At 44.8% G+C, this 23,316-nt stretch overlaps 2 protein-coding genes across 4 annotated transcripts; one reads left to right on the top strand and one right to left on the bottom strand.

The window, feature by feature from the left end:
• The first annotated feature begins 800 nt into the window (after positions 1-800).
• clgn (calmegin) lies at positions 801-7,763 on the top strand. The gene is made up of 15 exons (XM_015943788.3): positions 801-977; positions 2,185-2,433; positions 2,515-2,588; positions 2,669-2,727; positions 2,864-3,005; positions 3,123-3,204; positions 3,883-4,075; positions 4,147-4,336; positions 4,418-4,531; positions 4,615-4,771; positions 4,858-5,073; positions 5,340-5,456; positions 5,524-5,671; positions 5,752-5,879; positions 7,459-7,763. The coding sequence occupies exons 2-15, from the start codon at positions 2,185-2,187 to the stop codon at positions 7,528-7,530; spliced, it is 1,941 nt and encodes a 646-aa protein (XP_015799274.1). The 5' UTR covers positions 801-977; the 3' UTR covers positions 7,531-7,763.
• A 3,278-nt stretch (positions 7,764-11,041) lies between these two features.
• On the bottom strand, positions 11,042-22,078 carry scoca (short coiled-coil protein a). 3 transcript variants are annotated; one of them, XM_015943790.3, is made up of 4 exons: positions 21,958-22,078; positions 12,238-12,309; positions 12,086-12,166; positions 11,042-11,667 (listed from the first exon to the last, which is right to left on the bottom strand). In XM_015943790.3, exons 2-4 carry the CDS (start codon positions 12,254-12,256, stop codon positions 11,525-11,527), a joined length of 243 nt encoding a protein of 80 aa, XP_015799276.1. In that variant the 5' UTR covers positions 12,257-12,309; positions 21,958-22,078; the 3' UTR covers positions 11,042-11,524. The 3 variants fall into 3 exon arrangements, with proteins under 3 accessions (XP_015799276.1, XP_015799275.1, XP_054600822.1); XM_015943789.3 differs by lacking the exon at positions 21,958-22,078 and adding an exon at positions 13,030-13,152; XM_054744847.2 differs by lacking the exon at positions 21,958-22,078 and adding an exon at positions 13,034-13,145.
• Positions 22,079-23,316: the final 1,238 nt, after the last annotated feature.

Genomic DNA, 23,316 nt, shown 5'->3' on the forward strand with positions numbered 1-23,316 from the left:
ATCTAAATTTGTTTGTAACCAATCATGTGAACTGATGTGGACTAATCTAATGTGTGTGTTGGTCGTTTATTTTATCCGTATATTCATACATGCGATTTTAACTAGACTGATATTCGTTTAAATGATAGAAGTAAGTACAGTGGGGCAAAACGTGGCTGTAAATGAATATTTTGTTCAGTTTGTTGGCTAAACACATAAAGAAATGACACCAATTTTGGATTTTCTTTCATTTAGTCTATTAAGTGTTGCGCTTCGAGTGTAAGCATGATATAAACAGTTGAAGGGACGAAAAGAAAAGGAGCTTCTACGTGATGCTTTCACAGAAACCCCCCGATCTCCAAATCGCCGGTTAATGGGATTTTATTCGGATTCAACGAAAAAGCTTTATTTTCCTCGAACCAGGTTTCAAATAGCATAAATCACAAACAATGAAGTTCGTTGAAGAAATACGGTGCACAAACCGATCAATTTTATGACACATTTTGCACATTCGGAACCTCATACAATTTACAATCAAAAATTAACGAATTGAAGGAAATTAACTGCCATTTTAGTCTGTTTTATATCTAGTTGTTTGGGTGTTTTCCAAATGAACATTTTGTTATTTTGTGTAAATGAGCTTTTAAGGGTTTCAGGTAGGTATCTGGTAGGGGTTGACTTGCTCTTTAAGTAGATTATTTAATATTTTTGCCGTGTCATGCTTTTTGCATTTGGTCTCTCTGATTTCCTTGATTTTGTGAAGCTCATGAACGCATCTTAACCGTTCTCCGTTAGTTCTGAGTGCGCATGCTCAAAGGCCAGCACCGTTATTCTGGCGGAGCCGAGCTGTCATTTACGTTGTCCTCTTCTGCAGATATCCCTTGTTTCTCTCCCCAAACCGTTTGAGACTCACAGTGATAAAGCCGCTCTGGATTTTAACCCAGAAAAGCATTTTTAAAGATTGTTTTTTTCTCCACTGACTAAGAAGAAAGCACAAGGTTTGTGTGTGTGGTCTGAATGAGTCTGGGTGCATCTTTCCCTGTGCGACATCAAGGCTAAGCTAGCAGCTGCTATCCATTCATTTTGAATGATAAAACATTTCCTATTCACGATTTTACGTTGGATTGTAAATTTGCAGCAGCTGATGTCAGCTTCAGTGCATATCCCATTCGTGTGACTTGAATAAAGCTCATTAGTTTAGCCAAAAGCTCTTGTTCTGCTGTTTTAAGCGCGCCATCCTGCTAGTTAGCATTAGCCTCCGAAGCAGGTGCAGCAGAGCGGACACAAGTGTTCATTTCATAGTTTCTGCAGCCCAATGAGCTCCACAGCAAACATGTGACCTCAGTGTTATTCCATTTCATAGTTTCTACACTCGTGCAGCTTTAAACTCACATGGAGACAGTTTAAACAGAAACTAGGTGTGCATGGCTTGTGTTTACTAGAAGATGCATTACTTGAGTATCATGATGGTGATCAAGTGGGTGAAGTAGGAATTGGTTCTTCCACTTTTATCTTTCAGAAAAGCCATTTTATTTTGTTAGGATTATATTTGCATGATGAGAAAAGTCCAGACGAGAGGACTTGGTGTAATAATAAATGTCCTGAGAATAATATTTAGGAATTTAAAATATTTATTGTTGGATATTTGGGAAAATGTCACCAGTTTGTCTTCAGTATTGAAATGAAGGCAGTGATGGATATTTTTGTTGTTTTTTTATTCATCCCCAGAGGGAAACTAGAGTGAAACTATTTCAGCTTCTTTTTTTTTTATTAGACTTTTATTCAAATTTATGAAGCAAATCAAAAATGATTTTGGTGATGACAAAAGTCCTGTTAGGTTTATCTCAGTCTATTTCTTTGTTGTTGGCAAACATCAGTATCAGGTTAAAGATGAAAGTCAGCCAGGAGCACGTTTCCGAGCCTTCTGTGGTGTTGATTCTCATTTCCTGCATCTCTACAAGCCGGATATTTACAGATGATGTGGGCTGATCAATATGTGGTTATTGAAGCTGCTGCTGCTGTCATAGATCTCTGAATTAGAGCCATGTGGCAGATTATCCCTCATGGTGACAAATGTGTGTTAATTCTGTTGCTCTGTTTAGCTGCAGAATCAGAAAGATCAAAAGTAGACGAAGATCTTTAACTGCTTCATGTTTTTTAGAGGATTTAGTGTCACAGCTGGTGAAAATTATCTCTTCTCCTCAGATGAAAGTGGGCGGAGGCTGGGTGTGGCGCCTGCTGCTCCTGTCTTCGCTGACCGTGGCTATTGTGGCCGCTCACGAGAGGGAGCCTGAGCTGGACGTCTCGGACGATGACTCGGGTTTAGACGAGGAGGAACTGAAGGTTCTGATGGCCGAGGATGGTGATGAAGAGGAGGAGGAAGCAACGGTGATGGATGAAGAACCGGCAGAGGAGATTGATGAAGTGGCGACGGATTCTAATGTCACCTTCCAGGTAAAAAAATAAATAAAATGACGTGGAAATTTAAATGTGTGGAATCAAAAGGTGATGGTTTAATCCTGTTGTGGATCCCAGGTGATGTACAAGACTCCGGTTCCGACTGGAGACGTTTACTTCGCTCAGACGTTTGATGATGGATCTCTGGACAGGTACTGACAGATCCACATCAGCTTTTCAGGGTGTCTTTATTTTGTATTTGTGGTTGAAAGGTTAATGTTGACTTCTGCAGATGGCAGCTGTCAAAAACAATGAAGGAAGATGCAGATGAAGAAATTTCCAAATATGACGGTTTGTAGCTGTTCTGATGTTTGTGGACGTTTCAGCTCACCCCGACATCAGTGTGAATCTATGCTTATTTTTAATCCGGCTCATTTTTATTTTTGGCTTTATCTTCTGTGACTTGACCCTCACCTACCCCCCGTAGGGAAGTGGGCTGTGGAGCCACTGAAGTTGAACAAGGTTCCAGGAGACCAGGGCTTGGTCCTGAAGTCCAGAGCCAAACATCACGCCATCTCTGCCATGCTGGACAAACCCTTTGTCTTCAAGGACAACCCTCTGGTGGTTCAGTGAGTGGAAATGAACGCACACACACACACACACACACACACACACACACACACACACACACACACACACAGAAGTAATGAACAGAAACTGTGGACCTGTCTGCATTCTGGTTGCAGGTATGAGGTGAATTTCCAGGACGGGATCGATTGTGGCGGAGCGTACATCAAACTGCTCTCAGATGCTGGAAATCTCAATCTGGTGGGTTTCAGTGAGAAAATGTGCCGCCATGTTGTCTTGTCATGACCTTTGACCTGTTAACGGAAGCCTGTAGAGTAGGGATATTGAATTACAATTCTAATTCTGTAGGACCGGTATAAATCACATTTTAGTGGTTTCTCTGCCCCAAAATCACCTGTGCTGCAGCTCATCGGGCTCTGCAGAAGCCTGTTAATCACCAGCTGATTGAAATCAGGTGTGTTGAGTTCAAACTAAAACCTGCTGGATGCCGGCGCTCCAGAATTGAATGCCCCTGCTGTCGAGTGCCTGCCTCTGTCAGGGGCCAAAGTGGAAGTGATGCTGCAGTTCCCTCCTCATCCTCTAGGGGCTGGCTCCAGAAAGGTGCAGGTTCCCATTGACTCCCGTGTTGAAAATTCCAACTTCTCAGTAGAAATAAACATGTTTACAATAGAGCTGGGTGATAAAACAGTACCAATGCATATTTTGAAATATCGTTTCTTTGATAGATGTTTGAAAACGGGTCGATAGAACTTTGACATAGAACCACGCAACTCAGTAGCAGCCAGACGGATGCGCTGCTAACGGCTAATGTTAAGTAACAGGTGACATAGATGGTAAAAATGGAAAACACGAGCGCCCAGACAGCGGATGATGTTGAAAAGGCGGCGTCATGTTGAATTCTGCTCGTTTCAACGTCAGGAGCAGTTCCACGACCGCACGCCCTACAGCATCATGTTTGGACCCGACAAATGCGGCGAAGACTACAAGCTGCACTTCATCTTCCGACACAAGAATCCTCTGAACAAAGACGTGGAGGAGAAGCACGCCAAGAGGACCGACGTGGATCTGAAGAAGTTCTACACCGACAAGCAAACTCACCTCTACACTCTGGGTTTGTGGCCGACAGCAGAGGACGGTTTGCTTTCTAACCTCCGGGTTCGTCTGACTAGTGTTTGCTGTCAGTCCTGAATCCAGACAACAGCTACGAGATGTTCATCGATCAGTCAAGGGTGAGCCACGGGAACCTGCTGCAGGACGTGGTTCCTCCCGTTAACCCGCCCAAGGAGATCGACGACCCGCACGACTCCAAGCCAGACGACTGGGACGAGAGGGCCAAGATTCCTGACCCGGAGGCAGTAAAGCCGGAGGACTGGTGAGTTTAACGTCTGAATCGGCAGACAGGCGCGTTCACGAGTGAGAGATAAGTCACGTTGGTGTTGTTCCTGCGTTTCAGGGACGAGGATGCACCCGCAAAAATCGAGGACCCTGATGCGCTGAAGCCGGAAGGCTGGCTGGATGAAGAACCGGAGTTTGTCTCCGATCCGAATGCCGACAAACCGGAAGATTGGTGGGTCTGCTCGTCAGCCAGCCTGTAAATCTGGTTTGTTTAGACTAAAACAGACCGATGGTGAGCTGACGCTCTGTGTGCAGGGACGAGGAGATGGATGGAGAGTGGGAGGCCCCGCAGATCCCCAACCCAGCCTGCGAGACGGCTCCTGGCTGTGGGGAGTGGAAGCGCCCCATGGTCAACAACCCTCAGTACAAGGGCAAGTGGAAAGCCCCTCTGGTAGACAATCCAAACTACCAGGTAACAGCAGCTGCTCCTCTAGCCTCTCTGCTGTGAACTCCTCCTGCAGCGGTAGCTAACCGCTCCCTCTGCCTCCTCCTCTCCAGGGAGTCTGGAAGCCGCGTAAGATCAATAACCCGGACTATTTTGAGGACCTGCAGCCCTTCAGGATGACACCGTTCAAAGCCGTGGGTCTGGAGCTGTGGTCCATGACCTCAGACATTTACTTTGACAACTTCATCATCACGTCTCACAAGGAGGTGGCCGACCGCTGGGCGTCTGACAGCTGGGGGCTGAAGAAGCTGGTGGCCAGTTCCAACGAGGTCGGTGTGAAACCAACACATTCTCACACCCAAAGCGTCAAAATATGACGAGTCGGGGCGCGTCAGGAGACGACGATCAGAGACACACTGATGATGTACGCTCTGGGACGGTACGTCATCAGTGTGTCTCTGATCGTCGTCTCCTGACGCGCCCCGACTCGTCATATTTTGACGCTTTGGGTGTGAGAATGTGATGGTGAAACATGCGGACGGGCCGGGAGCAGGAAACGGTAACCAGTCTGATCTGTCGTCCTCTCCCGAAACAGCCAGGGATCCTAGCTCAGATGAGGCTGGCGGCGGAGGAGAGGCCGTGGCTCTGGGTGGTCTACATAATGATCGCTTTTCTGATCATCGGACTGACCGTGCTCTTCTGCTGGCCCAAGGTACCACCAAAACATGGCTGTAGCAGCTCCAGCGCCATCCACCTTAACACGTTACGTTTGTCTCCAGAAATTAGGATACGATTACTCCTATAAGAAGATGGATGCCTCTCGAACGAGCATAGAAGAGGAGCAAGAAGAAGAGGAGGAGGAGGAAGAGGAGGAAGGGGCAGCAGAGGAGGAGGACAAGGCGGCAGAAGGAGGTGCTCCGGGTGCAGGTTTGACATTCTTCTCTGCAACTCATGGGATCGGTGGAGCTCGTGGTCGATGTTTCATTCATATTTATCACTTTTTAAAGCAAAAGAAGACGATGAGGTGGAAGACCATGATGCAGGAGGGGACCACCCTGAAGATGAACAAGAGGAGGAGGAGGAGGAGGATGAAGAAGACGACAGCAAAACTCCAGAGAGAACATTGGGAGATCAGGTTGGTGTTTCTGAAAAACATCCATTTTTGTCCGCTTATCCAGGGTCGGGTCGCGGGGGTGGCAGCCTAAGGAGAGAGGCCCAGACTTCCCTCTCCTCAGCCACTTGGACCAGCTTCTCCAGAGAATCCCAAAGCATTCCCTAGCCAGCTGAGAGCCATAGTCCCTCCAGCGTGTCCTGGGTTTTCCTTTAGGTCTCCTCCCGGTTGGACGTGCCCGGAAAGCCTCACCATGGAGGCGTCCTGACCAGATGCCTGAGTCACCTCAACTGGCTCCTCTCGATGTGGAGGAGCAGCATATCTACTCTGAGCCCCTCCCGGATGAACGAGCATCTCGCTCTATCTCTAATGGAGAGCCCAGCCACCCTGCGGAGGAAGCTCGTTTTTAGCCGCTCGATTGCAACTAACAAAAAAAACTTCATTTGAGGATTTTTCTGTTTTCCTCTTTGATGCCAAAACCAAATCAGACTTGTTCTCTTTTACCCTGTTTGACTCCAACTTCACAGGAACTTTTACTTTCATATTGAGTTTGACGTTTGGTTTAATTAAAGGCTGGTTTCACAGCTGATTAGTCAGATTATCTGGGGGCGGGGCTACCAGAAGTAAATACAGGAAGGAGGTTGTGTGCTTTGATTCTGAGCCCCACCTCGTGTTTTTGAGTCATAGCTGATAAATCTGGTCTTCTGGCCAAAAATCAACGGATCTTGTTGATCGCCCACGTTAGCCCTCGCTCCATTTTCAGCTAGCTAGGAGCTACTGATGCTTTCTCGTATCCCAGAATGCAGCACAGACGCGATCTACCCGATCGTGTTTTGCTCTATAAACAAGCCTCTTCATTTGGACCCGTACAGAGACGCTCTTTTGTTCCACGCCCTAGTGGGATTACCGCTCCAGCAGACCAGAGTTTAGTTTCAGGGAATAAACACGGCAGGTGTTTAAAGAGCAAGTCACCCCCTACCAGAGTCTTTCTCCACTCCCACTTCCTGTTTGAAAAATGCAAAAAATGCTGTTGCCTAGCAGACCGAGAGGGCGGAGCCGCTAACAAATACACACACACACACACAGGCTCACAACGACATTGTGACATCATATGGTACCAGCTAACGTTCTAGGGTACCTCTTAGCCAATAGCGATGGCAGATTTAAATTCTAATGCAGTGCAGAGTTTTTACCTGACAACAGCACAGCACTGACAGTTTTAGGCAGAAAATTAAAATTTTAACTAAAATGCACTAAAGTGCAAAACCATTGACTACATGTGTCTGCAGCACGATTACACGCATTTATATAGTTTCTCTGGGAAAACAAAGTTGATTTGGGGGTGACTTGCTCTTTAAATCTCCACACAGACAGAAATAAGAGTTGTCATAAAAATCTGTAAATGTGGTTCGATCCATTCGGGTTAAATCGGAAGGTTTATCATCACTGGCACTTTCAAATCGTGTTGTGAAGCTGTTGTGCCAGAGTTTAGATTTAAATCCTCTTCGGTTGAACAGCGGTGGAGTTAGGGTTCGGAGTTTATGCTCTCAGCTGCAGATGCACGCCTCCTGGAAGCTTTATTATTCCTGTTCTTTGGTTGCAGAAGGAGGAAGGAGACGCTGCCGAGGAGAGCCACCAACAAGCTGTGAGAAAGAGGAGGGTACGGAAAGACTGAGGAGGTGAAGCTGTCTTCCTCCCTAAAGAGGAAGTGGAACGGCCTCCTTTCCTGACCAGAGCAGAATGATTCCTCCATTTTTTTTCCTGGTAGCCGTCAGTCCACCCCCACAGGTTTCTCCTCCTCCCGTCGGCAAACTCCCTGGACGTTCCAGCTCTCCACGCTTTTCCCAGCCTCCTTCGTTTTCCACCTCGCCGCTCTACGACCCGTCGGCTCGTTTCTCCTCATATCACATGACCGCACTTCAGACGTTAGAAACGCGAGTCCTCGGTCTGAAGATCACATCAGAGGACGAGCTTTGGAGTTTCCAGTACAGGAGAGGACGGCGAGCCGTGAAGGAGGGCGGATCTGAGGCGGAAACACTGCAGTTTTGGGTCAAAAGGTTAAAACAACAAAGGATTTCATTTTTAGGGTTTTAGGGAGTTTGTAAATGAGCAACAGCTACTTCCTTTTATTTACTGTCACAGGTTCTGATGATGTTATTTATTGTTTTAGATTTAACTAAGAAGAAAAGTTTAATATTGAGTGTGTTTGAAAAACTGAGCTCATAGAAGTTTTAGTTTTCATGCCTTGGCCTTCAGTCGTAGAGAGTCGGAGCTCAGCTCCTGGGAACTACGCGGTGTTTTTTGGGCCATTCCCGTCTTTACCGTCGGCCCGGGCCGGGTAGCGTAGGTTGTTTACATATCTGGGTGGCCTGGTATTTTTCCGGGCCAACCAATGGGCCATTCCCATCTGTACCGGGTTGGCCCGGGCCGGGTAGCGCCAGTCGGCCCCAGCCTGGCCCGGCTGATTCCACACATCCTTGCCTTAAGCCCATGTGGGCTGATTCTACCCACCAATCAGAGGCTTGCTCTAATGGAAGGTGTGAATGTGCTGTCAGCAGTGGGTGTGTTGGCCCTGGTCGGCCTGAAGCAGACCCCCTCCAGAAGAGGGCTGAGAATGAGCCTTGGTTGGCCCGGAAAAATACCAGGCCACCCAGATATGTAAACAACCTACGCTACCCGGCCCGGGCCGACCCGGTACAGATGGGAATGGCCCATTAGTTTCTGAAGCTTTTGTAGTTCGCCCTCCTGCCACATGTTGGCGCTGTTCCTCGTTTACATTTGTCTGCTGATTGTACATGGCTCTTGGAAATAAAACTATTTAATACAAAGTGACCCTAAAACGTTTCATGAATGAGGCGGTTTGTGAGAAATTACGTTTATCTCATGTTTTTTTTTACTGTTATAATAAATGTGGTTTATTCAAATAAAATGTGTTGATGTGTTCAGGAAACTGATGACACAAAGTAAACAGCAGAAATGGAGTAAAGTGCCTCGGAGGGGTTGTTGGGCCTTTCAGAAGTTTTTGGTGGGAAGGTAGACACTAGTCGTGAGCTTCCAACTCGCCTGGGAATAAGACTAAAGTAATCGTCCCAGAAAGGCTCCAATATCCAAAACTTAACATTTCCTTCACCGGTGTTTTTGATGCACAATCAATGCATTCCTTAGAATTTGGATGTAGAAATGCAGCCCTTCCGGTGCATCCGGGAGTTTCTGTAAAGCAGATTTGGGAATGTAAAAGTTAATAAAAATAAAGAAATGTGAGCTTCTGTTTTACCCTTTGAACCGGCAGGTTAAAAGCACAATTTAGTCATTCATTCTTTTTGAAGTCTGAGCTTAAATTAACAGGAATATAAACCTACTAAGTGCTCGCCCCGTAATTGGAAGGTTGCAGGTTTAAGTCCTGCTCAGTCTGTCGTTGTGTCCTTGGGCAAGACACTTAACTCCCCTTGCCTGCTGGTGGAGTTCGGAGGGGCAGATGGCACCGGTGTACGGCAGACTCGTCTGTAAGTGCGCCCAAGGGCAGCTGTGGCTACGATGCAGCTCATCACCACCAGGGTATAAGTGTGTGTGTGTAAAGCGCCTTGGGGGTTCCAGGACTCTAGGAGAAGCTATATCAAATACAGGCCATGTACTATTTAAAATAAATCTAAAAAATATGGGTTTTTACGAGGTACTGCTTTAACTCGTAATCCTTACAGCCACAAGTAATAAAAAAAATGCTAAGTAATTGTTATTGTAGCTTTTTTTGGTGCAGAGGTTAAAGGGTTAAAGTCAGACTAGCCGTTAGCTCCTCAGTCCTATAAGCTACCATGACTTTAGCACACAATTCCCTGTTAAAATGCTCCACTTAGTTTGCAGCAGCAGATCTGAGTATTGATCTGATGTTCTCGTCTCGGATCACGTTGAGGATTTCCGAGACACGCCTCCTCTCAGCTGATGGATTTAACAGATCCGTGTTTTCCAGGCAGTAAGTTGGGCTCGTTCCCAGTGAGAGTTGGACTCCGCCAAGGCTGCCCTTTGTCACCGATTCTGTTCATAACCTTTATGGACAGGATTTCTAGTCGCAGCCAAGGTGTGGAGGGCATCCGTTTTGGTGGCCTGAGGATCAGGTCTCTGCTTTTTGCAGATGATGTGGTCCTGTTGGCTTCATCAGAACGTGATCTTCAGCTTTCGCTGGAGCGGTTCGCAGCCTTAGTGTGAAGCAGCTGGGATGAGAATCAGCTCCTCTAAATCTTTGACCATGGTCTTGATTCGGAAAAGGGTAGAACGCCTTCTCCGGGTCAGGGATGAGGTCCTGCCCCAAGTGGAGGAGGTTTAAGTATCTCGGGGTCTTGTTCACGAGTGAGGGAAAACTGGAGCGTGAGATCGATAGGCGGATTGGTGCTGCATCTGCAGTGATGCGGGCGTTGTACCGGTCTGTCGTGGTGAAGAGAGAGCTGAGTCAGAAGGCGAAGCTCTCGATTTACCGGTCGATCTACGTTCCTACCCTCACCTATGGTCATGAGCTTTGGGTAGTGACCGAAAGAACGAGATCACGGATACAAGCGGCCAAAATGAGTTTTCTCCCAAGAGTGGCTGGGCTCTCTCTTCGAGATAGGGTGAGAAGCTCAGCCATCCGGGAGGGGCTCGGAGTAGACCCGCTGCTCCTCCACATTGAGAGGAGCCAGTTGAGGTGGCTCGGGCATCTGGTCAGGATGCCTCCTGGACACCTCCCTGGTGAGGTTTTCCGGGCACGTCCAACCGGGAGACCTAAAGGTAGACCCAGGACACGTTGGAGAGACTATGTCTCTCACCTGGCCAGGGAACGCCTTGGGATTCCCCCGGAGGAGCTGGCCCAAGTGGCTGGGGAGAGGGAAGTCTGGGCCTCTCGCCTTAGGCTGCTGCCCCCGCGACCCGACTCCGGATAAGTGGATGAAAATGGATGGATGGATGTTTTCCAGGCAACACAGACGGATCGATATCACTTAAGGCCTCTTTGCCACTTCTGTTCTTGCACTGAAAGCATCTTTTTTATTTTATTTTCTTTGCTCATTAAGTTTCCCCTCCTCCTGCAGTTAGACAAGCCAGGAATTCAATGACCAATGAGGTTTAGTTCAAATGTAGGAAATATATAAGTCAGAACTCATTTGACTTATTTTGATGCTCTGAGACACTAAATATCGACTTATAAATGTCTGAAAAAAATGTGATGACTTAGTTACATTTTATTAGATATGCAAATATGCAAAACAAACAAATATATATGTAGATCACTCGTACAAGCCAGCTGTGTAGTTTCCATTCTGCATAACACTGTTCAGTTTATCAGATTTAAGTGGAGGAATCCAGCCGAGAAGGATGAGCAGGAGATCCGAGACAAACCCAAGACTCAGATCCGGATTTAAATAAATAAAAACAGTGTTAGAAGATCCAATAGCATTAATGATATTGTAGCGTAATACCAGGGTCACAGAGAAAATAGCGTAATGAACAAAATGTCCACAATAAATTTTCTTAAAACAGAAAAAAAAAACAGCTGAGATTTCATTTACAAACACTTATGTTTATATTTACATTTTTCCTACTGGGGTTACAGAAAACTCACAGATCAGCTGAGAAAACAAACCCCTCTGCATGTCTCCTTTCCTCTCCAGAATCCGGATGGAGGTCGGGTTTCTTCTCAGACTTGATTACTTCCGTTTGCTCTTGGTGTCGGTGGTCTGGAAGACGCTCGAAGCAGACATGAGGTTCTCGATGTACTGACCCAGGACCTGGTTCTCCGACTTCAGCTTCAGGTTCTCCTCCTTGACGGCGTCAACTCGTGCCGACAGGTCTGAAGGAGAGCGGCAACACAGAATTAAAACCCACACGTCTGTTTGTTGCGTCTTTGATTCACTGATGTTGCTTCAAACAGGTTAGAGCTAGCTGGGGTTCATTTGGCGGTTTTCATCCACTGATTTATCTCTAAAAGGTTTGCTCACAAGGTTTTTTTTTCCCCCTCTATCATGAAGGAACAATTAGCACAAAGATTCAAATCTGTGCCTGTTTATGTCAATCAGCTGTTTAATCTCAAATAAAAGTCTGTTCCACTTTTCTTTAGAGGTCAGAACAATTCTTTGCTTTAAGGCCTTGGGTTTTTCTATATAGAAAATAGCAAAAAATAAAAAAATAAAAAAATACAAAAGTGTAGCTGCATCAACACTGGATTGTTTAATATTAGTAATAAAAGCTTGAACTATGGTGTTTGTTACCTTCTAGTGTGTGCTGAAGTTCCAAAACTTGATTTATTAACCTCGTCTTTTCCTCCATCTCCACTTGGTTCTCCAGGTCTCCTAAAACACCCACAGTAACACACATTTAATCTTAGACACTCAAACACCGTGCCACGTGTAGCTAGACATACCATCTATGTCGCAGTTCATGGTGAAAAGGTCGTCCTCCTGTTTAGTATACAGGGCTGCAGATCCGCTGTCAGCTGGAAGTAGAAAACAAAAACATCAAAGTCGAGTAAAAACAGGTGAGAACAGGAAGCTTTTCGGGTGTTGGTTCGTTTTGAAACCACTAAGCTCTGATTTATGAATCAGTGGAGATGAATGGATGATCCAGTGTTGTGTTGAAAACATGTCAGCCTCGTAAACAGAGCGCAGCCGCCTGCCCGTGAGGATGATGGAGACAAACACCGCGCCCACACTGTCCAGAAACTCCCGGCTAATACCAAATATTTCACAACACCACTTCAGTCACGATTTGACCAACAATAAGCACAATCTAACAGTGCGGTGTTCAGGGGACTTAAACGTTACATCTGTCCACTCAGCCAACACAGACTGAAAGGTTTCTGCACCATTTCTCAGCAAAAATTATCCCTACCTGTCCGATAATAGGCGCATGTCCGCTAGCTCTCCGGCTACACACGCTAACGGAGCTACGCTAACTAGTTACAACACATTTAGCAAATCCTACACAAAATGCAACAAAAACACCATCATCCTGTCTGACTCACATTTAGAAGCCACGTTTTAAATAATCGTTTTACATTATCGTTGAACGGGGGAAGCAGATTGAAGAGCTGCTAGCTGTTACGAGCTAATTTTGGCTAAAGCCTAGCTTCAGGTGATTTATTTGAAATGAAATGACTAGGAAACTTTTCTTTAATTCCTCTTGAAATAGCTGAATTTGATGGAAATGTACCCACCTACAGTTAAATAATAATTCCTTTCCGTTAAACGGAGTTTCCCTTTAAACAGAACCGAGTTGAGGAGGAAGAGGAGGGTGTTCGTGACGTATTCTAAAACGTCCTCAAACTGCGCTTCACCATACAAACAGAAGGGGGCGCTAAACAGAGCGCAGACCCAGCAGTGATGGGAATGTGGCTCTTTTTAGAGAGCCGGTTCTTTTGGCTCAGCTCACCAAAAAGAGCCGACTCTTTCGGCTCCCAAGTGGCTCCTCAGATTTTCTGTTGCGTAGAGTACATTTATAACCAAAATAATGCAAGACTATATGTAAAATGATTTACTAATGTAAAAAAAACTGCAAAATATCAAATATTTATCATTTCTATGGATTTATTAACTGAACACTTTAAGAAATCTCCACTTTCCGACTGCTGCCACTCATTTTCTCACCGTCTTCGTCGCTCTCTCTCGCTCGCCTTTTTCCTCCTCCTCATTCCCTCTCGTCTCCCTCCACCCGCATGTGCTCTGCTGTGTGTCTGAGTCTGATCCTCCATCTGCCCCGCCCCTACTGCTCTGTGTGTGGACAGTCCGGACACGCAGTTACACATGGTGACCATTCGCCTGTAGCTTTCACCAAAGCAAGAGGGGAGGGGAGGGGAGGGGACGGCTCCCAATGACGAGCCGGCTCCCGTCGTTCACTTCATAGAGCCGGCTCTTAGAGCCGGTTTGTTCGCGACTGACACATCACTAAGACCCAGGTGTTCGCTGGCCTGCTGCAGCTGAACAGAACCAGCATCATCAGCTCCAAAACAGCTGAGCGTGTTTTGTGTGTCTGTTTATGGAAAAGCGAATTTCTAAATTAATAAGCAGGATATTCATAATTGGAATAAACTTTTTAGATTTAGCCCAAATTGAATTTATGTGAAAGTTGTGCCTATCTTAATTTAGTACGAGGCCAGTCGTCATAGCTAGTCTTGAAGGTTTACCTAAAATATCAATGCCTGTGTGACTTAGGTTTGAACCGTTGTCACATTCCATGACTGTCTTGAATGTCTGGGAGATTTTCTGAAAGCTGGTGAAAAAGCAGAGCCTTGGACCTGAAAAAGTGTGTAAATAATGCACAAACTGTAAGAAATTCAGCATCAAGTCTTCCCACAGACCAGTTGTGTATTGGTGGTAGTATACCTTGGTATGCTGTGGGAGGGTTAACCAAGTTGAGTGGACTTTTCTGTCTCTGCATGAACGGTGTACCATGTAACATTGTATTAAATTGTATTGTATTGCTTTGTGTATAATATCTTATTGTATCAGTTTGAATCACTTGTTTTCTATTGTTTTCTTGATTCCGGAACTGCGCTGCTCTGGGTGGCTGCATGTTGGAGTAGCTCAGTTGACTATATGTAAGTTTTGCCTTTTCTTCAACATTATTTCTTCTAGTTTCTCAAGAAAAACGGTATTTTTTTAGACATTTTACTTTTCTGTTTCTGGTGCTGTGAAGCTTGGACGATTTTTACTACTATTTTTTCACTTTTTTCACTTTTTGAGCATTTGTTATGATGCATAACCATGGCAACAAGCTGGTTTACAATCGGGAGCAGCTGATTAACATTGGAAAGGCTGAAATAATACCTCGGTATTTTTTTGGACATTTATCTTTTCTGTTTCTGGTGCTGTGAAGCTTGGACGATTTTTACTGCTATTTTTTCCACTTTTTTCACTTTTTGAGCATTTGTTATGATGCATAACCATGGCAACAAGCTGGTTTACAATCGGGAGCAGCTGATTAACATTGGAAAGGCTGAAATAATACCTCGGTATTTTTTTGGACATTTATCTTTTCTGTTTCTGGTGCTGTGAAGCTTGGACGATTTTTACTGCTATTTTTTCCACTTTTTTCACTTTTTGAGCATTTGTTATGATGCGTAACCATGGCAACAAGCTGGTTTACAATCGGGAGCAGCTGATTAACATTGGAAAGGCTGAAATAATACCTCAACTAAAGCCACAAATTCCAAATAAGTTAAAACGCAAGAAGCGTGGGTGCAGAGCGGGAGCAAAACGGAGACAGAGAAAGAGGAAATTCAAACCATCTCTTCCATCAGTCATAATGGGCATGGACGTAATTTTCACTTTAGAAGTGCAGGGGACACAGGGGTATCTTTACAGTATGTTCTAATGGGAAACAGGCTTCAACACAAACAGTTGTTTTCCGCTTGGTCCTAGAGCTCAACCAGTGTCAATTTAACTCATTCACTGCCATTGACGACTAAAGTCGTCATTTTAGATCCAATCGTTCACTGCCAATGACGACTAAAGTCTTCATTTGCATTTTCTTACTGTTTGAGCATCAGAACGAGCCCCCGCGCTGAGAGAACAAACATCTCAGCCCTGAAGCCGATCTTCATCTGCATACGTCACACGTCACATGATCAGGAAGCAGACATCCATGTATTAGGAGATTGTTTTGGGCCGTTCCTGTAAAAAAAAGTGCAGGTAGCGGCACGGCGGCTGCTTTACATAGCGACTCGTTGCATTCTCCCTCCACCCAAATCCTTGGATCATGCATTTTAGCTAAAACGCTAACGTTAGCTTGCCTTGCGTTGACTGTAGAGTTGTGGGTGATGGTCACGCAGGTGTGTCATGAGATCTGAAGCGTTGCTGCCTTTCACAGACACTTTTTCTGCACGTGCTGCAAACAGGATAGCCGTCTTCTATCAACTGTCCCTCGGCATTCTTCAAATATCCAAAAGATGCCCGTACTTCCGACTTTGTCTTCTTTGAGGGATAAAAAATGTCCTCCTGAGCGCTGCCGTCTCCTCCTTTGGCCATTATTTCAGCTTTAGCTTCAAGAAAGTTTTGGTTGTAAACAACAAAGCGCGCATGTGCCGCCGGCAACTTCAGCAGATGATACGGCTGGTAAGGGTTACCGCGCCTACACCGCAGCCACGGTAATCCACCGAGATAATATAGTTTTTTTTTTAAACAAGACGGTTATTATTATTGTCAACTTTTGTACCGGGGTTTACCCGCTACACCGTTACCATGACAACCCTACATTTAACACAATCCAGCCTGATGTACTTTGCCAGAAACTCCAGAAGACACAGGTGGGGCCTCAACTATCGCCTGGATTAAAGACTACCTGACAAACAGACCACAGTTTGTGAGGCTGAAGAACTGCACATCAAACCAGGTGATCAGTAGCATTGGAGCACCACAGGGGACTGTACTCTCACCATTCCTTTTCACCCTGCACACCTCAGACTTCCAGTACAAATCAGAGACCTGTCATCTACAGAAATACTCAGATGACTCTGCAGTTGTCGGGTGTATCAGAGATGGACAGGAAGCTGAGTACAGAGAGCTGGTGGAGCGCGTTGTGGCATGGTGTGGAAACAATCATCTGACCTTGAACGTGAACAAAACAAAGGAGATGATTTTAGACTTCAGAAGAAACAGGGTGGAGTCAAACACTGTTTCCATCATGGGATAAGAAGTGGAGGTGGTTGAGGAATACAAATACCTTGGAGTTCACCTGGACAACAGACTGGACTGGAGAAAGAACAGTGAAGCCGTTTACAAGAAGGGACACAGCAGACTGCACTTCTTGAGGACGCTAAGGTCCTTCAATGTCTGTAGCAAGATGCTGCAGATCTTCTACAAGTCTGTTGTTGAGAGTGTAATCTCTTCAGCCATCGTCTGTTGGGGTAGCAGCATCAGAAGCAGGGACCTGAAAAGGCTCAACAGCCTAATAACAAAGGCTGGTTCTGTTCTGGGGATGACTGTGGAACCGCTGGAGGAGATAATGCAAAGAAGGATTCTCCAGAGAATCAAGAACATGATGGACAACCCTGAGCATTCTCTTCACAAGACTGTCCGACAACGGAAGAGTGTCTTCAGTCAGAGGCGTCTTCAGTTTGGGTGCAACACTGACCGCTACTGGAGATCCTTCCTGCCAACAGCCGTTGTAATATACAACACCTCTTTGATGACTTGATTATTATTATTATTCTGAGCTACTACAGCAATCAGTTTCCCTCTGGGATTAATAAAGTATTTTTAAATTTAATTTAATTATATATTGTTATACACATGTAATACAGAAAACATCCATATTTGACACATATGTATGTATGTTATACTCAGTAAAGGTTGGTTTATGCTTGACGCGTCTGCGAGGTTCGCACGGCTCCGCGCGGCGAAATTGCGTCATTTTAACAACCACGCCCCTCCACCGCGTCTCCGCACGGCCCAAAATTTCCGCAACGCGCACCTAGAAAAATGTTCTAACCACGTGGACGGTCGGATGCGGAAAAACATGGCGGACCGGCAAGAACTAGTATGGCAGAGGTTGGTAAATACAGACATTTGTATGATTCAGCTCTCAGAGATCACCGTGATCAACATGTTGTTAATAATTCTTGGAGAGAAATAGCTCGCACTGTCGGAAAAGACGAGGACGCTGTTAAAAATGCTGGAATGCCATGTTGTAAACAACAGTTTTTACTTCTACTATCATGTAATGTTGGATGCATGCCGTAGATCTCCACGCTGCCCCATTCAGTTTGGGAGGATATTGGCTCACCGCAGAGACGAGCCGCACAAACCACAAACGTCGCAAGTTTTGAAGCACGTTCCATCCGCGACCCGCATCACCAAGCGGAAAGTGAATGCGTCAAGCATAAACCAAGCTTAATGCCTCTGCACCTGGGGCCAGCGGGGCCAGGCCCCACCAGATGGCGCTGTGGTGCTCTATCATTGCTTACAATAGTCAGTGGAATAGAATGGTTTGTTTTAGAGTAATATTTTTTAAAACCCCATACTTTCACCAAGAAGACTCTGTTGTAAAGATTTGTGGGTTTATATATGTGTTTCAAAGTTTTTGCCAATATACTGACAAGCTCAGCCTCTGTCAGTGCGCCCCAGGGCAGCTGTGGCTACATCGTAGCTCATCACCATCAGTGTGTGAATGTGTGTGTGAATGGATGAATGATACACTGTAGTGTAAAGCACTTTGGAGTCCTTACTCTGAGAGGCGCTATACAAGTGCGGGTCATTCATCATTTATCATTTAAATCCCCATAAAAAAACAGAGATGGGGCCGTTGTTGTGCCGGCCCATCAGCGTCCGTTTTAAACACAGGAGATCTGAAATTAAAGTGTGCATGATCAACTCATTCTCAGTGGTAAGCCATAGGGCCCAGAGACTCCAGCCCCAAGCTCAGATCATCCAATCACTATATGAGAAAAGCACACATTAGCTTATGTTTCTGTTCTGTGGTACAACTATGTTGGTTGTGCTTGTTAGCTAACTTAAAACAACAGAAAATTGAAGAGAACTTTGCTACTTAAACAAAAGTTAGGGATTAAACCAGACGCCTTTAATTAATTTTATCAAAGGGCAACACTGGCACTCGTTAAGCTCAACGTTCAACAACTGAACAACACTTGTGAGTGACGCTATTTTGCTATTTTACATGGTTCATTTAACACAAATGTGTGTGAACTTTGTTATTGTGTGTGCACGTGTGTGCTGTTGTTGCACCCAGCTAACTTATCATGTCAAATAAATCACTGGTTACAATCATATGCATACACTGTACATGTGTTAAACACATACATATGTTATACACAATACTTGTGTTATATATGTCATAAACATGGTATACTCATTTACATGTGTTGTATATAATACATGTGTTGTACATATGTTAAACACCATACATATGTTATACGAGTGTGTTGGCGAGTGTAACCATTGGGTCGCTGGTCAGCTAATTAGGGGATGGGCTGACGCGCCATCAGAGCATTCCAGTCCAGGTTTCGATCAAAGTGACTTTATTGGTTGTTCAAAATATTTCCTTCAGTCAGCGTTCACAGGCACACACAAACAGAGAAACGTACAGATCCACAAAGTAGAGTGAATAATTCATGGAAAAAATCATTTGAGCGGTCAGCAAAAGTTGACTTCCCCTATCACCTGCTCATTATAACAGACTTCCCGCGCAGGTGCGCAACAGGTAAATAACAATCGATAGACACCACGTGATCCGAGACTACTCCTATCCATCACAGTATGTTAGACACAATACTTGTGTTATACATGTTTTTCTTGTTTACACGTGTTGTACATAATACATGTGTTGTATAAATACATGTGTTGTACATATGTTTAACACATACACATGTGTTATTCATGTGATGCACATGTGTTGAACACATATTCGAGTGTCATAATTGTGTTATAGACTATACCTGTTTTATATGTGTGTTATACACAATACTTGTGTTATACATGTTATGCTTGTTTACATATGTGTTGTACTGTGTTAAACACATATACATGTGTAATTAATGTGTTATACATGTGTTGAACACATATGCTATGTAATAACTGGGTTATAGACCATACTTATGTTTTATGTATGTTATAAACAATACTTGTATTATACGTGTTATACCCGAGTTAAACACATTTACATATGTTGTACATGTGTTACACATGTAGTCTACATAATATTTGTGTTATACATGTAATACATGTGGTATACCCATATACATGTGTTTTACATATTATACTAGTATTGTACACATTTACTTGTGTTGTACATGTGTTTCACACAATACTTGTGTTATATATCGCCGCCTCTCCCGACTCCAACCAGGCCCATCATCCTAGATAGCTTTGCTCCTGTTTCTTTGCCTGAGTTAACCAAACTAGTTAACTCTATGAAGACCTCTGCATGCCCCCTCGATCGGTCCCAGCATGCTCTCTATAACTAATGCTTCTCTGGTCTCTGGTCAGGTCCCTGCCTACTTTAAGAACGCTGTAATCCACCCGCTTCTTAAAACACCGAGTCTCGACCCCTCTCTCCATAGCAGCTTCAGACCCATCTCTAAACTTCCGTTCATCTCCAAGATCTTGGAAAAGGTTGTGGCTAAACAACTCACAGCTGCTCTTGATGAACAGAACATCTATGATAGCTTCCATTCAGGTTTTCGTAGAGCTCATTCTACTGAAACAGCTCTTCTTAGGGTCTCTAATGACCTTCTGACCCACAGTGATGCAGGGGACGGTTCTGTTCTGGTCCTGCTGGACCTGACTGCAGCCTTTGACACTGTTGACCATCACCTGCTACTGGAGAGGCTGAGAGACTGGGTAGGCCTATCAGGATCTGCTCTGGAGTGGTTCTCCTCTTATCTCTCTGAGCGCTCCTTTTCTGTGGCAGTCTCCAAGTTTAGGTCCTCCACCACCTCCCTTAGCGATGGTGTCCCACAAGGTTCTGTGCTGGGGCCTCTGCTCTTCCTCCTCTATCTGCTTCCTCTCAGCACATCCTGAGCTCCTTCAAAGGAATCTCCTACCATCTTTATGCAGATGACATCCAGCTGTACATCTCCTTTAAGCCCCATGAGATGTCTAAGCTGCAGCTGTTACACACCTGCTTAGACTCTATCAAAACCTGGATGGTGGGAGCTTTCTTCAGCTGAATGAAGATAAAACTGAGATCCTCATCTGTGCCCCAGACAAGCTGGTTCCCAAAGTCAGAGACTCTCTTGGTCAGCTTGCTTCTCACACCAAACCTTCTGTCAGGAATCTTGGCGTGACCTTTGACCCAGCTCTCACCCTGGATTCTCATGTCAGTTCTCTTGTTGGCTCTTCCTTCCTCCATCTCAGGAACGTTGCTAAGCTGAGTCCCATTCTGTCCCGCTCTGAACTTGAGACAGTTCTCCACACCTTCATCTCCTCACGCTTAGACTACTGTAACTCTCTTTTCACGTGTCTGAGCAGAACCTCCCTGAACCGTCTACAGGTGGTTCAGAATGCCTGTGCTCGGCTTCTGACAAAGTCCTCCAAACACACCCACATCACCCCGCTTCTCCTCCAGCTTCACTGGCTGCCAGTCAACTTCAGGGTTCATTTCAAGATCCTGGTTCTGGTCTATAGGGCCTTACATGGACAAGCACCATCTTACATTGGTGATCTTCTTAGTCCCTACACCCCCAGCAGGTCCCTGAGGTCCAGTGATCAAAGCCTACTGGTTGTGCAGCACCAGGCTAAAGGTCAAAGGTGACAGATCATCTGCTGCTGTGGCCAAAAGACTCTGGACCTCTCTCCCCCTGAGCCTGAGATCAGTGGACTCAGTGGTCTCCTTTAAAAAGCAGCTGAAGACTCACTTGTTCAAGCTGGCTTTTGTATGACCTCCTTCACCTCTCTCTCTTTATTCTGCTCTCCCCACCTATTCCACCTTCCTCAGGATCCACTGGTTTCCCTCTTTCCTGTTCACTCTCTCTTTCTTAACTTTTTAAAATCACAGTTGTGTATTTTTTGCTCATTTTAAATATATTTTTAACCATTTTCTAAATTGTTTTTTTTTAATATTTTAACATTTTTTGTTTTTGTGAAGCGCCTCGTGATTTTTATCTTGAGAGGCGCTATAGAAATGATATTTTCTTCTTCTTCTATATATGTCATGCATACTGTTTCATATCGTATTGCATCATGCTGTATTGAACTGAATCATCTTATTGTTTTGAATCATCCCGTTATTGTTTTTATTTCTTATTATAAGCATGTGTTTTTTTTACCAGTAACACAGGAAACGCAGACATGAGATCTCCTAGACACTCAACATAGAAAGTTTACTTGAAAGAAAAACTTAAAGCTTGTTAGACGACTCTGCTTTAAGTCACCGTTGATTAGTTTTCCATCAATCAGCTGACTGTCACATTTAATTCCAGTTTAGTCCAAAGTGATAAAAGCACACAGAAGCTGGCCTAATAAAACTGGAACAGCAACCTGAAGGATCAAACTTGTAATAATCTTACAAACATGCCGCCAACACTCAACAATTCCTGAGAAAACGATTTTGTCTGTTTTAAAAGACCTGATTTAGATGTTCAGACTATCAGGCTGTTTTTTTCCTCTGGACTAAAGAAAAGCTGCAGTACCTGAGTCACCGGCCAGAGAGATGGTTGTAAAAGTTCCATCGTCTTCGTCCACCCCGGCTTCCAGGGCCCAAGTCTCTTTGTCCTCCAGAATGAACTCTTTTTGTTTCACTCAGGCATTCATCTAAATCTGATGTTTCCAGAGTTTTTTGTCTTTATTCCCTTTTACTCACGCACCTGCTGCTGCTCGAATCATCGTCACGCTTACCTGCTCTACCTGACTGGCAGCTCAGGTTACATTGCTGTCATGGGAATGGGTCACCATGGCAACCCCTGCAAAAAGAAAAAAAAATAAACCTGGAGGCAGGCTGGTCTACAGGAAAAATACCAAGGGTCAAAGATTAAACTCTAGTAAGCTGATGTGAAAACGAGCCTTAAAGACGACACACAAACATGCACTCAAACACTTGACATTAAGGGAGCTGTTAGTGAGCGCCGTGTAAACAGCCTGCAGCTCAGGATGGGATGGATCTGAGCTGGTTGTTTGCCTAGACGTTTAGGAGTGTTTTTTTTTACCTGTTCAAACTGAAGGCTGCAGTGTTGCACTAAAGACAGCTGCCTCAGACGTGTGGGAGCAGGCTGCACTCTGCTGGTTCAAACTGAACTCTGCAGAAGTTTCATCTGAGGCCGAGCTGCAGCAACGGTTCACAGGAAGACTTCACGAGTCAAAGCAGCATGGCTTTATTGGGTTTAGAGACAAATAAATCTGTTTTATTCTATTTGTAGACAGATCTGTTCAGGAAAACCATCCAACAGCAGCCCTTACAAACGCAGAACCAGAGCAAAGAACTAGTCACCCTACTTCCTTCAGGTGGAACAAGGAGTAGCCTCAAAACCCAGACAAAAGGACTGGGGAACATTTTCTAACTCGGGGCTGGGAAACTGTTGAACTCTGACCTCTTCAGCTGTTCTCTACACTTTTCTGCTATATTATTTTACTTTATGAAAGAGGCCCTTCACTCAGATTTTTAATAAATTTGCAGTAGTCTATAGAAATAAATGCCTTGTAAGTCATACTCTGGAGAAAAAAAAGCACTGGTGCACCTGTTTGAGGAACTAGAAGTGAGCCAGGTCAGAACTGAGCTGAACAAGGCAAGACTTGGGGTCGTATTTCCTGATATTTGGACATCTCACCTCTGATTGGATAACAGCAATTCAACACTGCCATTGCTTTGCAAAAGCCTGGAAGAGTTCTGCTGTGTGGTGGATTTGCTAATGCTAACAGCTACCTCCTACTAGCCGAGGTGTTCTCTGCTGTTTTCTGGACTGTAAACCAACAACAGCCTTCCCCGTCGTGAGTCAAGATGGGTGAATTCATGAATGTTAGTCGACAGTGTGACGTAGATCTGTCAGGCTTTACTA

This window comes from Nothobranchius furzeri, chromosome 6, assembly GCF_043380555.1.
Source record: "Nothobranchius furzeri strain GRZ-AD chromosome 6, NfurGRZ-RIMD1, whole genome shotgun sequence".
NCBI lineage: Eukaryota > Metazoa > Chordata > Actinopteri > Cyprinodontiformes > Nothobranchiidae > Nothobranchius > Nothobranchius furzeri.